Raw genomic sequence first — 18,356 nt, 5'->3', positions numbered from 1 at the left:
AAAACAGGTTTAATTTCTGCCCGGAACGGGAAATGTGGTGATTTGTTTTTAAGACATCCCTTGAGTATTTTTGCTGTATCACGGTGTGAGTGGCCATTGAATGAATCAAATAATTTATCAAAAATCAGCAATAAATCTACAGTTTCTTCACACTCAGCTAGTAATATGTTGCATTCTGAAACAAAAAAATATATATATACATCATTAATGTTTGTGGTTATTTATGTTCCTATGCAAAATATATATATAATCAATTTCAAAATATATATATATGTATATATATGTATTCACAAGAAAAAGTATATATGTATGATTTATATGGATAAAAAATACTTATAATCAAAACATTTAACTGATTTTCATTATGAGTTGCAACATACCTTCTACAAATGTTTGCTCCATGTCCTTTTCCTTATCTTCCAACATTGAAACTGAAGCGACTGGTTCAACTGATACTTCTGCAACTGCAGATGAGCTGGTGGTATCTAGAAAGTAGCAATAATCTTGTTAGAAAAGACTAAGCACATACTTTAAAACCTATTAATATAATTGTGCAATTCTACAAAAGACTACTTAGAAGTATTTTAACATAATTATAACATTTCACAACTATCAAACAATGTTGTCTCGTCCCAAGCTAAGCAGAACTTGTGTTATGGATACTAGACAGCTGATAAACATACTTTCTAAATATAGAAATAATTTACACCCAGACACAGAACAAAATGATGATGCTCATCACACAAATATTTCTCCTGATTGGGAATCAAACCAAAAACCTCTGGCATAGCACTAAAAGACACTAGCCACTAGACCAACAGGACAGTTAATGCACTTCATTTGCGATGATTAGGTGACAGAAAATAAAATTGAAACAGCACTTGTTGGTCTGTGGTTCATCTTAGGGGCAGATTTCACAGTTATTTCATACATTTAATAGACATCTGCCAAAATGTTAATTGCATATTTGTTTACATGTAAATTGGATGTTATAATATGCAAATATATTTATTTACCTGATGGGATAAGGCTGGTGTAAAAGGTTGGCACTGCATTTCTCGTTAATACCGTTCCTTTACCTATGTAGTATTTCTCAAAATGTTTATAGTCTTATTTGGTTGTAGATGTATGTATCTCCTTTCATTATAATATCATCGTCTAAAACTTGTTTCCAGATCTCAAACCTTTCTTTATAACAGTCTGGCTTAGGAAAATGATGTAATGTACCTGAAATTAGAAAGAATGAGGTAATTGCAGGTTGTGAAATTTATGTTTTAAAAATATAGTGATATATAATAGTACAAACTTCGATCGGATCGTTCCTACAATAAGATCACTTATTCTATCATCAATAATCATCTTACCTCCTTCTTCACATCATCAATATCAATATTTCTATTCATCTAATCCTAAAAACCAGCAAATAATAAGCAATGGAGTGGCGGAGAGTTATTATCCGGTAATAATCTCGCCCATTCGTAAACCGTAACAAACACCAAGCCACACATATTTTATAAATCAGTATGTGTAAATCACACGTCCAGTGTAACATCAGTAACATGAGAGTCAAGACCGACGAAACAATCTTGAGCCGTTATTGTAATATGTTTTGGTAAAAATTATAGATTATGAAAAATTGAATATTTTATTTAGCGTAATGCGTTTACACATTACGCTAAATAAAATAAACAAAGAAACACTGATAGGTATTATGTAAAATATTTATAGCGAATGATACTTATAAAAAAATGGTTAAATAGAACACGGGGTGGATGTACAATGGGGCCGGTGTTTCCTTGTCGTCTACGTCGGATCAGATACAAAAGTGCTACCCTCTTCCATGCGGTTTAGACAGTTTCTCATTCTAAAATGCTAAAAAAATAACTATTAATTTCCGATATCTACGTATAAATCAATGTTAAATAGAAAAAAAGAGTATAAAAATAAATATATTTTACCAGACAACTGATATACCGACTTAATTATTGCAAACAATTAATAAAAAAATATATATAATTATTTTACAAAAAAAAACACATCTTAACAATATGTGAAAACAAACAAAATCTAACTTACGAAAAAAAAAATACAAAGCGGATCAGAATTATGTGGTCGTAGTATAATATTCACTTTATTTCGTGAGCGCTCGTAAATCGGGACGACGGAAAAAATTGCACGGGTCCTTCCACGACGGGCGCTCGCGCCGTTCTGATCGGTACACACTTACGTTTAGTAATTTATTGTGATTTAGACTGATGTTCAAATTGATATTTTGACAAAATTTATGCAAATATTGTCAAAATAACTATAGGGTTCGATTTTCTAAAGAACATAAATTATTTTGGAATAATTTTATTTTCACAATTACTTCGTATTTCAACTAAAAAACACGTTTAAAAAACAAAATAAAAGTGAAAAATTGGTCGAAGAATTTATTTTTTTACTCATTAATGGTAATAAAATTCAGGAATCTATTTCATTAAGCGACTACAAAAATACATGTCTGACCCTGTATGTATTTTTTTAAACATGGTTTAAAAAATGGTTTGGCCATGATGAGTGTGCACCGAAAACTTATACATGGAAACTTACAAGATTTTAATAATAAAGTGGTCGAGAAGTTTACAATGAATCCCCGAAAATTATATTTTAATTAACCTAATATAAACAAACAACGACCATTATAATATTAAAATCTGATAATTAAACAAAATACGCTGTACGCTGTACACTTATTCAAATTCAAACTCCTTTTTATTCTATTTTTCTAATAAATATTATTATAACTTATTTACAAGTTTTTTATTGCATAGTCAAGAGCTCGTGCTCCTGTAGCTTTACACATTGACTCTGTACTGTCACAGAATACCTACAATTCATACCTACTTTTCTCATTCATAGAGAATGAGAAAAGTATGAATTGTAGTAAGTAAAGTCAACTTGCCCCCCCCTGCGCCATCGGCTGGCGACGCCCTTGCGTCGTAGTCCATTAAACGATGCCAGGGTCAAGAGAAATAAATATATTCGTCGGTATCCGTTCACGAGAAGCCAAGTAAATACGTAGGAAGCAGTTTCGAGGTCCAGAAAACACGCGATGGTCAATAATAGGCAAATAAGTCGAAAATAAAACTTGGTAAACTCACGGCACAAGAAACGAACGTTGAGTGAAAAGTTTTCAAAACATATCAGTGCTGTCATGTCATTAGCAAAATAAAAATTGCGTATAAGATTAATTGAAGACCGAAAAGGCGATTCAGTTTTTTTTTATTTTTTTTTAGTTTACTTTTTATTAAATAATATTTATTAAATTATTAAAAGAATAACATTTTGAAGAAAGCAGTTACTGTAGCGGCATCTAGTAATATTTAAGGGAATATTATGCCTTAGTTGACTTGCCCTGTGGCATAGATGGCACCACTTTCCATACATTTTGTTTTCTTGTCCTCAAAGTACTGTACTGTCACCCCCATGCTGACACTCGCGCAGTATTCAGCAGAAATCAGTAAACAGTTTTCACTCTGTGGTTTTCTTTTTACCGAGGTCGTTCGTGGACCTTACGTCTATAATAAAATTTTAATCATTAAATATTGGTTCAAAATATAGCAGGAAATATTTGGTAAATAGACAGTACCAACAGTGACTTTGTGATCTATTCTAGTGACATTATTGTTGAGGTGAGTATTTATTATTTATTCGTTTGTTTTCTGTATTTGCGAGAAGCCAAGGCGAAATTGTCGAGTTTATTATAATTTTAATAGGATCTTCACGTTGACTGAAATTCCGGTTCAATGAAAACACTTTTCTCTTTGTAGCCATGAAATTACTGTCAAGTTTGAGTGAAATACCAGAACTCCAGAGTGACAATGTTCACATCCGGGATAAAGAAGAATTCTTACAAAAAATTAACAAAATGATCAAAGATGGACATAACAAACTACAGATTGTAACAGATTTTGACCATACTCTGACGAGGCACCACCTGGACAATGGAAATATTGTGCTCACCAGCTTTGGTAAGTTTTGCGCTTCACTCATAATTATTTACATAACAGGAATTGTAAATTACATCATATTTACGTATTCATAGGATCTTCATAATTTTAATCTCAAATATTTATACAATGTTTTACAAATAGTCCTGTCTAGTTATATTAACTGCATATAAATCATAGGTATGTTCCGTGAGTGTCCATCAATACCACAGCACTACAAAGATGAAGACAACCGGCTGTCAGGCATCTACAAGCCAATAGAGTGCGACCCTGTGATGAGTATAGAGGAGAAGACACAGCACATGATCGACTGGTATGTGGCCGCACATGCTATGCTCAAGTAAGAGTCTTCATATAATCCTAATTTTATGAATCTCTGCGTGCTTTCTTTGCAATCCACTTCCACAAAAATATGTATCTCTCTACACTTTACTCAAATAAGACTTAGGAAACTGGCATTTATAATTAATTAATAAATCAGTAACAGAATTAAAACAAATGATGTTTAAACTTATTGAAGAACAGAAAAGGTCAACTTGAATTTTGAATGATAACAATCATACAATTGCTTTTCAGAGGTGTGAAATTCCCCAGAAATGAGTTGATGGACTCAGCCCATAGAATGGTAGAGTGTTTTAGGTAAGCAATATGTTCCGATAATTGATAAAACTAGTAGTATCTTACTTAAAACAGAATGTACTTGATAGTCAACTGTTGAATTCTCAGGAAAGGAGTACCAGACATGATAGAATGGAGTAAGGTCCATGAGGTGCCAGTACTGGTGTTCTCTGCAGGTCTTGGAGAGTCAGTGTTGGCTGCCTTGAAAGCTGCCAACTTCTTACTACCAAATGTCAAGGTATGTGGAACTTATTGAGCCCGTAAAACAAAAATTTGTACATACTTCCGTCAAGTTTTCTGATTGGTTGTTATTAAACAAAACTTTAAGCCTTTTGTTTGTAAGCCACTCTAGGTTAAAGAAAAATGCTTTGATCTGTATCTGAAACATTATTTATTTATAGAAAAGCTTATCAGGATTTCAGGATGCAGTCATTTGTCTGATTGTCTTAGACAGACTGATCATTAGTGATAAGTATAACATATTATCAAGAAGTTGGTTCTAACAAATATGAAAACAACTGTTATTGCTCACGTAACGTATATAATATGTCAAGCGTGTTTCACGATCGACAGCACGCTGGAGTGAAAGACCTCACACAACAGATACGGCAAATTTTCGTAGCTTAATATGTTAGATATAGCTGTTTTTTTTTAATTACAACTTCAATTCTATTTAATCAAATATTACCAACTGTAATTCATAATATTCAAAGCTTGGTATGAGATCATTAAAAACAATTTGAATGTAATTTTTTGTGACTATCTTAAGCTATTAGTATCAGTTTAGCATGATAATAGCTATTTTGGTACACACATAATGATGATTGTTAAATGATCATTATTTTAATTATTGTCTACTATAGGATTGTATTTTCGATATCTAACAAATTTAATGTAATAATTAAAAACGTCATAACTCTTCCAAAAACATTTTTTCGATCAGTAATCAGTTTATGCACTTTCGAAATAAGCTGACTAACCAATACGGGACCTCTAGTAAATTACTAGGTTCTCTACTTGTTCCAAAAAAAAACCTGTTTAATTAAGCCTGGACCACCACACAGAAGTAATATTTGTAGGGTAATTTCCTTGCCCAGGCTTTCAGACAGTAAACTACGATTACAATTCATTGCAAGTATGAGGGAATCAGCGATAAGTGATCAGTTCCTCACTGTTATAAATCATAATAGCAGTCTTGAGATTCCATTAAGATAGTGTTTCCATTAAACGCCTTTAACGACATCGAAAGGTCAACTAATATATGGTTCATAATTGTATTCTTGACCATAATGAAGATTATGGTCAAGAATACAAAAAAAATGCCTCATACATTTTATATTAGTTTCACCTGCCTCTCAATAATGTTTATTTGTCGAAGGTTTTCAATAAAATTATCTTTATTATCTACAGAATACTTTCCTCAATAATTGAGCAAATTTATCAATGATACGTGACGTGTGCCAACATTTCACTTTTAGTAGATGTTCTGACGCAAGTTCCTAGGCTGTATGGATGTAAGAAAGTAGTTTTGTAACGTTTATATTAAATTGTTTGATTTCATAAACTGGCGTGACTCACACTCTTCTACTTTCATTTCATGTAATAATTCTCTTTAATTAATTTCGTGACTTCCTTTCATGCTTATCGTTGATAGCATGGCAAGAGCGTGGGTATGCCTATTTCTGTTCATCGATTTATTAACCTTAAACTGCGCGTAAATATTAATATCGCTAGTTATGCTAATACATTTTGAACTTAAATTGTTTTCAAGGTCTTCTAAAGTGGTAATGCTACCTACCTGGTATGTTAAACACGTCGGATTATTAATCTTATAAGGACGATTGATCAATCACGCGGAAAACTCAATTGCACAGTGGCCTTAGCAATAGAACCTGTCTCGTCATTTTTAGGTACTTGTTGGATTTGATTATGGAATTGAACATTTACAGGTAGTGTCCAACTTCTTGGCGTTGGATGAAAACGACTACATAGTTGGCATCGAAGGCGAGGTGATCCACACGTACAACAAGAATGAGACAGCCATCAAGCACACGGAGTACTACGAGATGGTGAAGCAGCGCGGCAACGTGCTGCTGATGGGCGACAACATCGGCGACGCCGGCATGGCCGAGGGCATGGAGCGGCGCGACGTCGTGCTCAAGGTGGGCTTCCTCAACCAGAACGCCGAGGGCAACCTGCGCAACTACCTCAACAAGTTCGACATCGTTCTCGTCCACGAACCCTCGGTACACGCCGTCAACGCTATACTCAAATTAATACTGTGATTTTTACACGTTTTAATGTAATAGGCGACTTGTTTTAATAGCGCAATAGTTCCAGCGGCCGTCCAGCCAGACCCGCTGCTTCAAATTAGAATGTGCACTTTGTGATGTAAGCGTCTACTTCTTGTCTTATCGTAACTGTCATTGAGTGCCTTGTTTTATAATGATTTTAATTCAAATTTAAGTATTCGTTACACGAACACAAAAAAAAACATTTTTAAGTGTTTATCTTTCTCGGAAAGTATATATTTTCACTACCTACTGTAACTAGGTACATATATTTACAATGGAACTCTTCAATTTTACGAGCATTTTTGTAAATTTTAAACACAAGTCTCTTTTTCTGAATGAATGTTTATCTCTCGCAGCTGTTGTCATGTCGACTGTTTGAGGTCAGTAAATGCGGCGAGTTATCGGTCGCGGAAGAATCGCTCGCTTATCGTACTTTTATTCGTATTGATATACTTGTTGATTATTTGGGCAATCTAATATGATATTTGTTAGTTGATATGACGTTAATACTAAATGTAATGGTACTTACTTATTATACTTAATCTCTCACACTTTGGGGTCTGGCTGTAAAGAAAAAATATTTTTAGATAGCCAAAAGCGACGTATAAAACTGAACTAGTGACTCTGGATTGTGAACCGTGACTTGTATTTTGAGCATCTTTGGTTAAGAGGTCGGAGATCATAATAATAACTTAGATATATATGTACTTTAAATTGGACCTACATGAGTGAAACTCTTTCTAGGCCGACTTTTGTCTCGCCAATGATCTGTTCAAATCTACTTAGTGGGTTGCTAACAGTATATTTTTATATACACTGCGAACATACGTCATAATGTTATTATTAGTATTAATAGGTTTCTATTTGAAGATATTTTATTTTCAAGTTTTGTTTTTGTTTTAAATAATTATGCAATACTTTTGTACACTCCACTCAGATCGGGTTGTTATTTATTCATAATGCTTACTTTTGTGTTATTTACGTTTTTTATCGCGCACTTTATTGATCGGTGGATTTGTATAGAATACTTTTGTGTGACGTTTCTGACTTGTGACGTCATACGTGAAGTGTGTACAATGTGTATCCTGATAGATAAGGCTGTGTAGTGTACTAGTCAATCTGTAGTTCTGCCAGGATATTACACATGTTTGTAGTTTGTCGCTTTGTCATACGCATTTATGTAATTTAGAATGTGATCGCTAATGACGTTCATATGGCACTGTCGTGTAATTGTTATGTAGCAAAAAAGTTGTAACGAGTCAATGCAATTTTAATTAAAGGTTCAATGGCAGCCATGTAGCTTTTTCAGTGTTACAAGAAAAAAAATGTAAAAGACGAAATGATTTCAAATATTCTGTGCGATAACTGTTATAATGTAGAGAAATGTTGTCAATGGTGAAATCCCATTTGGGCTCAAACCCATAAGACTAAAAGCTAAACAGTACAAATATTGATGTGTCCTCTGCTTATGCATCAGGTTATATGTTAAGACCCAGCTTTCGTAATATCAATGTCAACTGCACAAAACATAAATGTATGGAATGTTAATAAATTCAAAAGACATGTACACAATGGTGAGAAATAAAACAAATATTGTAATGAAATTAAATAATTTGTTATTATTATAAAACAACACATCTTTATGATGTATTTTCTAGTCATTGCCGTGCTTACTTGTTGATATAGCAACTATAAGAGATATTCTTTTGTTTTGACAATATCACAAAACATAAATGCACAATATTAGTATAATATAGAAACAACATGATTTATAAACGGAAGCGGCAACAGAACAAATGCAATACATCGATAGAACGCCTCTAAACATCCTCTATGGAAGATTTATAATTATAATACTAAAACGTTTTAACAAAACCTACACTTCGTTGAAGAGACTAGTCAATTTTTTATTTCTAATTCATAAATATCGCCAATAAACGAGACACAATAACTATGAAGTTACTAATAATTTTTAAACTTGCTAAAATATACTACTTCCAATCCCACACGCAAGCAAACTTGCAAACAGTGAACAAACCAAGTCGTAACGAGACTGAGCGAGAGGAGTCCGTTCTCACTGAGGAGGGAGCGGGATGGCAAGATCAGGGAACAGAAAGGGAACATCCGACGTCAGGCAGCATGATAACATAATGACTGGAAAATACATGTGTTCATCACAATACCCTATTACATAGTTTAATTTAACTGAACAAATTAAAAGCTCTAAAATAAACAACAGTCTTAGAACATACAAGTTATTTACACAAAGATTTGTTTCATATAAAAATATCCTACTGTACAATTAACAATCATCTCATTCATATAGAAATATAATTTGTTTCTATGTACAAAACTAGAAACGATAGTAAAAATAGTTTTTTAATCTTTTTAGGAATCATCTATTCACGTAGAGGCGCGGGAACACACTCGGCCGGCGGTCAAGGCACTTGTTGTTAGCGGATTGGTTCATACTCATTACAATTGACTTCTTATTATACTGGCCTTAGCTTCGGCTCTCTCAAAATTATACCGTCAACCGTCTTACAGGCAATAATGGTATTAATAATCATTAAAACTGAATCGAGTTGACTAAGTGTGAATCAATGTCGTTGTTTTCTATCCGATGATCGTTGCTGTGAAATTATTTTGTACTATATGCACTAAAAATGATAATGGAATGTTTCATAAATACTTCGTAGAACATAAATAACTATGTACAGCACGTTGTCATCGTATTGTAAGTAATCCATCGCAGTTTTCGCGATTTTTTTTGCAAAATTAGCCTTAAAACCGTGCAATGTAACTTTAAAGTAGACGATTTCCACATAATCTTTTGACGTTCATTAACGTTTTACATTTCTTGGCTCCCAGTGTCCACCAGTGACTAGTATGAGAGGTTATTGCTCGCTGGGAGTGTGTTCGGTCCGCGCTCGTGTGCCCCAACAGTGGTGCAGTCTCAGGCAAGGCAGCGGGACTCGCTATATATCAACATTCTCTGAAGGAAGTCAACCGTCATTATCACACACTAGTATTCGTAAACATCTACAAAACAAGGTTTTATCAACGTCTGTACTGTGTTGCCAGCACACAATGTTGTTGGCAACACAGTTGTAAAATACCAGAAAGCATATTTTGTATTATACGTGAGTTTTTTTTTATAATTTCTATGTTTTGCAGATATGAAAAGATTTAAAAATATCACTATATGTGGTATTGTGTTACTATTTCCATTTAAAGTCTTGGTCAAGTTATGCGAGACTATTCCGCATCGATAATAACCGACTGTTCTTCATTTTTATTTGACATAAACAGGCTTGCTTTCAGGTATTTTAATCCATCAGAACACAGACACGTAACATACATAAGAACAATTTATCTATCACTACGTTAGACCATAGTCTGTAATATCACCACACTGTTAATTACCAACAAACAGCTGCTAGCACTCCACTTCTCGTTTAGTTGCTGTTCTTGTAGCACAATATATAAAAACATAAATATCGTTCAGCATTCAGGCTAAGCATAACAAAAATAGTTTATGAGATATTGCATATGAGGTGTAGCTCCATACAATTTTTAATTTAAACGTGGTAATTGGCATCATTCAATGCTGTAAATATATTTATAAGATTAAAATAAGCAATTTATTTTGTTTTAATGATACCGTGCCTTTAACTATAGGGGTTGTGTTAAACATTGGAGTTCTTCAGATTCGAATTGTATGGAGCAGTCACTGAACACATTTTTGTAGATACTGAGGTACACATTGACACAATTAAATTCCATGTCAATAGAAAATACGAACTATGTAAATATGTCAGTTAAGAAATGTCAAAAGTAAATGAATAAAGAGATTAATTTAAATAAGTTAATAATAGTTCATAAGTTCTATTGACATGTATTCTCGTTAACATACACTCGAAGACGCGTCATGTCTGACATGGATTTAGAACAGCTGACACGTTGCCTGGTAGTGTTGGAGGTGACAAGAAGATACTGTGATCATGACGTCACTCGGGGTATCACCAGGCAATGTTAATTTAGATATATTACATACGTCTTCTAGCATCTAAATCCATGACACAAACATGACAGAATACTGATTAAAATTAACGAACTATACATAACATCAATAACATTGGCAGATCTGTGAGACACCGGCGCGCGGCGACCTAAGTACTAAGTACTGATATATACACAGATACATTAATATTTATACATATATCATGGTAACTAACAACATCGGAAGCGATTCGATGATATGGTAGGTTATACGTTATCGTTTTGAACACTTGCGATAAAATATTTACAAAGAAAAAGAGAATGTATTTCGAAGAAAACAGATTCAAATTGTATTGTACAAATTAATAATTAAATATTTCCCGAGCCGACCGCGAGTCCGGACGCGGCGCGGCTCAGGTAAATGCTAGTTAAGTCGGCCGCGGGCGACGCTAGCGTCACTCGGGCGCGTTGGTCCCGCTTTGCAGTGTAAAGCACAATATACCTAGATGTAACTATAATAGTTGTATCGATAGATCACAGCCTGGGTTCAGTGTAGACAGCGGAGGTAGTCGGCGGGGCGGCGGCCGGGCCAGCAGCCGGGGCAGCGGCCGGGCCAGCAGGCGGGCCAGCGAGCGGGCCAGCAGGCGGGTCAACACGCGGGCCAACACGCGGGCCAGCGGCCGGGCCAGCAGGCGGGCCAGCAGGCGGGCCAGCGGCCGGGCGGCGGGCGGGCGGGGCGGGGCGGCGCGGCAGGCGAGGGCCCGTCGTCAAGTGATGGCTACCACCTCAGGTTGCGGCTTCGCCAAACCATCCTCGTCAGTCGCGCTGCTAGACCAGACAGACACTTCTTAAGCAAAGGCCGGCAACGAAAGCAATTAAGTAAATATCAGTTTATGGTAGCATTGACGATTTACAAAAATGTGTATAATTTCGACTGTACGTTAGCTTTTGATAAGGTTGCATACACTATAGTTAGGAAATAATATTTATAATATAAATACTTTTTACTACTAGTACGAGTTCTATTCACTCTTTAATTAAAAGGCACAAGATTGAAAGAGACCATTTAAACAATAGTTAATATTTTACGATCATAGCCCAGGAGTACTTCAGGGGCCCATTACTGGACCGTAATGCTGTGTGCAACACAATAAGTAGACACTGTGTTCAGGCTATCGTTTTGTAATTGAAGAATACGTGCGTCGTCCTATATTTTGTTCTGGATGGCTATTCTGCTGCTATTTTCATGACTCTATAATCATCTATTACAAAATTAACTGCAACGTAGTTGATTAGATGACATGTGTGTGGTGATGTGTAGTGTAGTGTGTGTGTACCGGTAGAGCGTGGCGTGCGGCGGCGCGGAGCGGTAGTGCGCGGCGAAGGAGCGCGCGCGGCGGCGGGCGGCCACCGCGCGGCCCAGCGTGCCCGGCTGCACCGAGTTGCGGATACCGTGGTACGCCAGCCTGCCGGGGGAGCAACAACTCTTCACAAAACATTCATATTTGGACAGCAGTTTGGTCCTCCTATACAAATTTTGCTTTCCTGATGACATTTTTGGATAGGAAGACTATGTATTATTGTCTTAATAATTTATTCCTAATAAGCTATTAGTGTCTCAGTGTCTCGATGATTAAAATATCGCTTCAATATACAAATGTATTCATAAAACGAAAAAAAATAATCGAAAACAATTTAATGCATTTCATCGAGAGAATCATATATTTTAAATAGGATCAAACACCTATTGATACAAACATTCACGTTTATAATATCAGTAGGATTTTTAACTCACCTAGGAGCTAAAGCAGCCACAGTGGTGATGACGACAACCAGCCAGTAGACGGGCTGCTGGATCGCGTGCAGCATCACGTGGTACGTGGAGGGCATGTTCAGGACAGACCCCGGGATGGACTGGAAGGCTAGCGTCAGAATGAAGAACGCTATCAACGAGCCCGCCAGCGCCATCAAATGGATCACCGTCTGGAAACATGTTATAGTGTAAAGCCTACATATATTACTAATGTACAATAGCATTAGACGCAGAAGATTGTTGGGTACCTCTTGTTTTGCATCTTATCTAGCTAGATGCCTCGTAGTTGAGTAATAAAATTGTAGGTGACGATAGGTTGTGGTTGTCCTTAGCTTGCGATATAATAACGTCGCTTATATGGAATGTGCAAAAGTTTTACTTGGATTTGGTTGCAGTGTTTGCTACGTATTTTTTTTTTAGATCCTGGATTGCGAATTGAGACATGCCTGGGGAATATGATAGAATGTTTTTCAAGATCATCGAAATCGTTTTCCATCCAAAATAATTTGACAAGAAAACATTTTCGCAGTAAAGAAAAACCTTTAACAAAATTTAACACTCCCCACACTTGCAAATCTACTAACAAATCATCTAACGTGATATTATTTACACAAAACAGTCATACGCTTGAAGGGTGCAACGTAAGCAACACAATAATTACAAAAAGTAATTAAACAATATTGCACGACCTTGAGACCTTGAAAGGCGACATCTATAAAAAACATGCAATAAAATCTATACGTAGTTTAAATTGATTCATTTGTCTTCACACCCAAACAATAAACTTACAAGTTTTAAATGGAAAAGCTGCAAGAAAAATATTTGTGAGCATATTATAATAAATTATATAAATAAATAATAAGTAATTAAGATAATTTCATAAAAACCTTTTTTTAATGTACATAGATATGTCATGCAACAGCGTCATTCGCGTGTTTGAAATTGTCTACACTTTTCATTCAAAGCGTACACGTGATACGTATAAAATCTTATTAAGTTCCAAATATGGTATGTGTTGGTAGGTAAGGTTAAAAAAGACGTTTGATCATTTATGTGTGGATGAACCTCTGGCTGTGTCACCATCTAGAATTCCAACTTTTTGTCCCCCCTACTTTTGCGATCTGTCTTAGGCGTCAGGGATCGAAAATAATAATGACAGATAGGAAAAATGCAACTAATATATTATATTATAACTATATTAGTAATAGCAAAAAGTTGAATAGTCGACTTCAAAAACTTAAAACGACTGCAATTGCCACTGACCGTCGGCTTTCGTTCTCAAACAAATCTCCAAGTCACATGCTTAAATAAATAAACACTACACAAAAAAGTGATCATAATCTACTCACCCAACTCCTGGTCTCAATAGCAACGTAGAGCAGCATGATGACAAGACAGCAGGTCATGCAGCAGACGCCGTACGACCACATGTCGACCTCGGTGTCCCAGTAGGCGAAGGTGGCGGTGAAGAAGATGACGACGCTGATGTAGATGCACTCGACCAGGACGGCCCAGTACGAGTGCGCGCGGTAGGCGAGGCCGCGCCGCGCCGCGTTGTATAGTCCCGGACGTTCTATTAGTAACGCCGCTGGAGCTACGCGGTCGTATGCACCTGGAGAGCAAGTTGAAAATTTAAGACACTTTGTTCGAGTAATTTGGTATGAGGAAATGTATCTTATCATGCTAATATGATAATTAGCAAGTTGAGATCCAACTTTTTATCTATCCCTCTTGGACGAACATTTGTAGGTTTGATAGTTTTTCTGCAACATTATGGTAACATAATATGTCGCTGGTAAAAATACTTTTGCCATGTATAACTGGACAAAAGGCATGATCAAAAATAAATAAGTGCCGAATATGAAATACACAAGTTTCTTCCAAAAACGATATATTTGCAATAGCCAAGTTACATAAACTCACCAATAACGATGGGCGGTAGCGCGGTGAACATTAGGTTGTACGACATGAGGTGAGCTTGGTCGATCATCACCATCGCCGAGAACCCGCAGTACATCTGGTACCAGAACACTAGGAACACGAAGGTCTGAGGGCAAAACAAATGCACTTGATAAAAAAATCTACATCCTAATATCAACCTTATTGCTAAGCCGTAAAGTTCAAATTTTCGTAAAATGTGGCCGTAAGTGGTGAGTTCGATTTAGTCGAAGTCAAGAGCTTTTTATCTTCATAAACCACTTTCAGACGTTCATAGATAGATTAGACTATTTGTATTTAGACGGCGATAAAAATAAAACGAATTTAAATCTGAATTTGGTTGGTAACTTCATCATTATTATGAATTATGATATAAAAATATTTGGCACAACGCCGTCTAGTCTCAAACTAAGTAAACGTACTAGACAACTGAAACATATTTTAAATAAATTACACCCAGACTCAGAACAAATGGTTGTGGTCATTTCACAAATATTTTTTTTGGGTAGGAATCGAACACACGATCTCCGGTACAAGTCGGGGCCTCTAGCCACTAGACCAATCATCCAGTTTATATAAATTATTTTCATTTGGTTGTGAACTACAGCGCGCTATTAAACCTTGATACCGGCCTAGTTAGCACGTATAGTCCATAAATATCTTAAACTCATTCATTATTCCTTCGGATTTATCAATCCATTGTTAGGTAATTTTAGAGTTCAAATTTATAACTACGTGTTTTCAAGCAAATGACAATGACCTAATAAGGCTTTGATTAGCATGCGAAAGGTCAAAGTTCAAAGCAAAACTTATTGTTCAGGTATACTAGTACACAATTACAACGAATTATTATTAATCAAATTGAATGCTTTGTCAAGTCAATGTCGGTCATAAGCGGTTTATTATTATGGCAGTAGTCATTATAATGTCATAATTATGATGTTATTAGATTGATACCATTATTTTATTATTTCAGTAAACCGGAATTCCGTATGTAATCTATACTTCTATACTAATATATAAAGCTGAAGAGTTTGTTTGTTTGTTTGAACGCGTCTCAGGAACTACTGGTCCAAATTGAAAAATTCTTTTTGTGTTGAATAGACCATTCATCGAGGAAGGCTTTAGGCTATGAACCATCACGCTGCGACTAATAGGAGCTAAGATATAATGGAAAATGTGAAAAAAACCGGGCAGGTATACCTAAATCATAACTTATATCTTCTACCCACGGGGACGAAGTTGCGGGCAACAGCTAGTTATACATATTACTACAGGATTTTCCCTTAAATTTGATTAATATAGTATAAGGACAATAGTCCTTTCGTTATATAATGAGTTTGGGATATATCATTAATTGTCTATTACTATGAAAAATAGCATTGAAACTTGCCTCAGAATGTTAAATGTAAAAGCTTTCGAAATTATTTCATGTCTTATATTTAAAATCACTTGACTATCCAAAGTAGGGATACGTTGAGTAGTTTTTGCGTGACAGAGGAACAAATATACTTACATCCATACATACAAACTTTCGCGTTTATTATATAAGTAGGACTATCTGACAACCACGCTTTTATTTTAAGTCAACACTCAATCAACCCCTGAAAAAGCTAGCAACTTAACCAATTACTATACAGTATGTTACAGAAAAACGTGTTTATAAATTTCAGTTGGAAAACTAATTATTTATTGTAGACTTACGGCATTCTTAAGAAAGAAGTAGAGTATCATCCTGGCGAGGCGGTCGTAGCACCAGTGCCCGTGTACCAACAGCAGTCGCTCTATGAACTTGAACCTTGATACCGCGAAGTCAGATGCCATTACCGCTTGCATACCCTCCTGGCCCGATATACCTGGGAAATTTATTACAATTTTTAATTAAGACTTTGAGAAGTATAAGCAAATAAATAGCATGTCCTTTTCTTATCTTTTTTCGTCTATCCGACGAGTATTTTATCCATTTATTTCTCTTTGAGATAACACATGACCAAAATCAATTTTACTTAATAACAACTGATTTTTTATTTTCATAGCGATTAGCGGTTAGCGGTTTATTCTGTAAGTTATTTTACAACTAACAATGGCAAGTATATCATAAAAACAAATTTAATCGGAAATTTATTCAAGAGTACTGGGGTGTATTAAGTACGTAATAAAAACCAACACCTCCCTTCCAACGTAGTCGATTGTAAAATAGTTTTTATTATATTACGTTGCAGGTCAAAGTAATAATTAAAAGGATATTAAAGACAAGCCATAAAGTTTAATAATTAAAAATAAACATTGCATTCAAGGTGACCAGAGACAGCTTTATCTTTTTTTAACAACATCACGCGAACGCATTATTATATTAATTAAATAGTTGACATTGGTGTCCAGGGAGGCGATACACACGTCATCAGATAATTAAGACATTACATTGGACTAACAATCGTGATTGAAGAGAATGAACTGATTACAAGATTTGGTCATACACCATTTAAGATTTTGTTACATAGTTGACACATAATTTATTCTAAATCGTATGATTATGACTGTTCTAACATTTCGCTAAAGGAACTTTCAAGGTTAGGAAAAGAGTGATATTCTGATAAGATATTTCAGTTACTTAACAATTGAACATAATGTAACATAACCCGGAAAGCTGGTCTTCTCAATGTTTAAAAGAGTTTAATAAAGAGACAGTACTAAAATAAATAAACCGTTACAAATAGGCTTAAAGACAGCATAACTTACCGACGCCGACATCGGCAGTCTGGATCATGGACACATCGTTGGCGCCGTCCCCGATCGCCAGCGTTGTGACGCCCAGCTCCTCTTTCACTGCCTAGTAACAAAATGACTCGTTAAACTATGGCTATTCAAAGTTGTATGGTACGTAAGGTTAGGTAATCAGGTTTTCGATTATTAAGAAATGGTAGTGTGAGATGGGATTAGGTCGCAGGGAAAGCGTGGGGATGTAATATTTCGAGAGGAAAATGTGATGAGAGTACCTCTACGGTAAGTGAAGCATAAGAGATAGGTGTTGGAGTGGGGGAAATGTAGGTCCATAATAGTTAGAATTGGGTGTAGGTCTAGTGCACCAGGTTAAAGGAGCTGACCTTGACGATGTACGCCTTCTGCAGCGGCGTGGCGCGGCAGCAGAGCACGGCGGAGCAGCGGCGCGCCAGCGACAGGAAGGGCGTCACCAGCCCCGAGCGCCGGTCCAGGATGTACGTCAGCGTGCGCCCGTCCACCACCAGCGCGCGCGTGCCGCCGCCCGCGCCCGCCTCGCCCGACAGGTAGCTCTTGATGGTCGACTCCGCGTGCTCCTGCGGAACAACACACACGTTACTACACGCACTCAACCTCGTAGTCAAGTATGGTGCCATTAGGACTTGCGAGAGCAATCTCGTCACTCCGACATAGTAGTGACGGGACCGGAATTTTTAGAGCCGATAAAGTCCATACGACGTGTCACAGGTAAGCTGGCGTGAGCATAAGATGGTAGAAGTTTAAGTGTTCTTCTCGTTACTACATAAAAAGCTATGTCTTAAGGAGACAAAAGACAAATATTCAAAAGCATGTAAATATTTAATATAACTAGTCCAGTTTAACTAAAACAATGTAACATTTGAAAAGTTAAATGACATTTACCGCAACACAGAACATACATCTGAGTATTACCAATAAATTTGAATAAAAAATATTCTATAA

General features: G+C 36.0%; 2 protein-coding genes across 3 annotated transcripts in view; one reads left to right on the top strand and one right to left on the bottom strand.

Moving 5' to 3' along the window:
* Positions 1-3,318: 3,318 nt before the first annotated feature.
* On the top strand, positions 3,319-8,516 carry LOC113508579 (7-methylguanosine phosphate-specific 5'-nucleotidase). Its single transcript, XM_026891704.1, has 6 exons — positions 3,319-3,674; positions 3,813-4,013; positions 4,173-4,332; positions 4,569-4,631; positions 4,719-4,848; positions 6,560-8,516. The coding sequence occupies exons 2-6, from the start codon at positions 3,815-3,817 to the stop codon at positions 6,893-6,895; spliced, it is 888 nt and encodes a 295-aa protein (XP_026747505.1). The 5' UTR covers positions 3,319-3,674; positions 3,813-3,814; the 3' UTR covers positions 6,896-8,516.
* Positions 8,517-11,633: 3,117 nt separating this feature from the next.
* Positions 11,634-18,356, bottom strand: part of LOC113508578 (probable phospholipid-transporting ATPase VD) — a 48,226-nt gene continuing 41,503 nt past the window's right edge. Inside the window, exons 9-16 of one of the 2 annotated variants that reach the window (XM_026891702.1) lie at positions 17,762-17,971; positions 17,397-17,487; positions 16,362-16,513; positions 14,643-14,766; positions 14,069-14,331; positions 12,702-12,889; positions 12,244-12,372; positions 11,634-11,734 (exon numbers count right to left, since the gene is read on the bottom strand). In XM_026891702.1, coding sequence (XP_026747503.1) covers positions 11,674-11,734; positions 12,244-12,372; positions 12,702-12,889; positions 14,069-14,331; positions 14,643-14,766; positions 16,362-16,513; positions 17,397-17,487; positions 17,762-17,971 — 1,218 coding nt within the window. In that variant the 3' untranslated portion in view covers positions 11,634-11,673. The remainder of the gene's footprint in view (positions 11,735-12,243; positions 12,373-12,701; positions 12,890-14,068; positions 14,332-14,642; positions 14,767-16,361; positions 16,514-17,396; positions 17,488-17,761; positions 17,972-18,356) is intronic. The other variant, XM_026891703.1, reaches the window with a different exon arrangement.

Source organism: Trichoplusia ni, chromosome 2 (genome assembly GCF_003590095.1).
Source record: "Trichoplusia ni isolate ovarian cell line Hi5 chromosome 2, tn1, whole genome shotgun sequence".
Classification (NCBI taxonomy): Eukaryota; Metazoa; Arthropoda; class Insecta; order Lepidoptera; family Noctuidae; genus Trichoplusia; species Trichoplusia ni.
The sequence above is the reverse complement of the archived record's forward strand: the minus strand, read 5'-3'. Positions and strand labels throughout refer to the sequence as shown.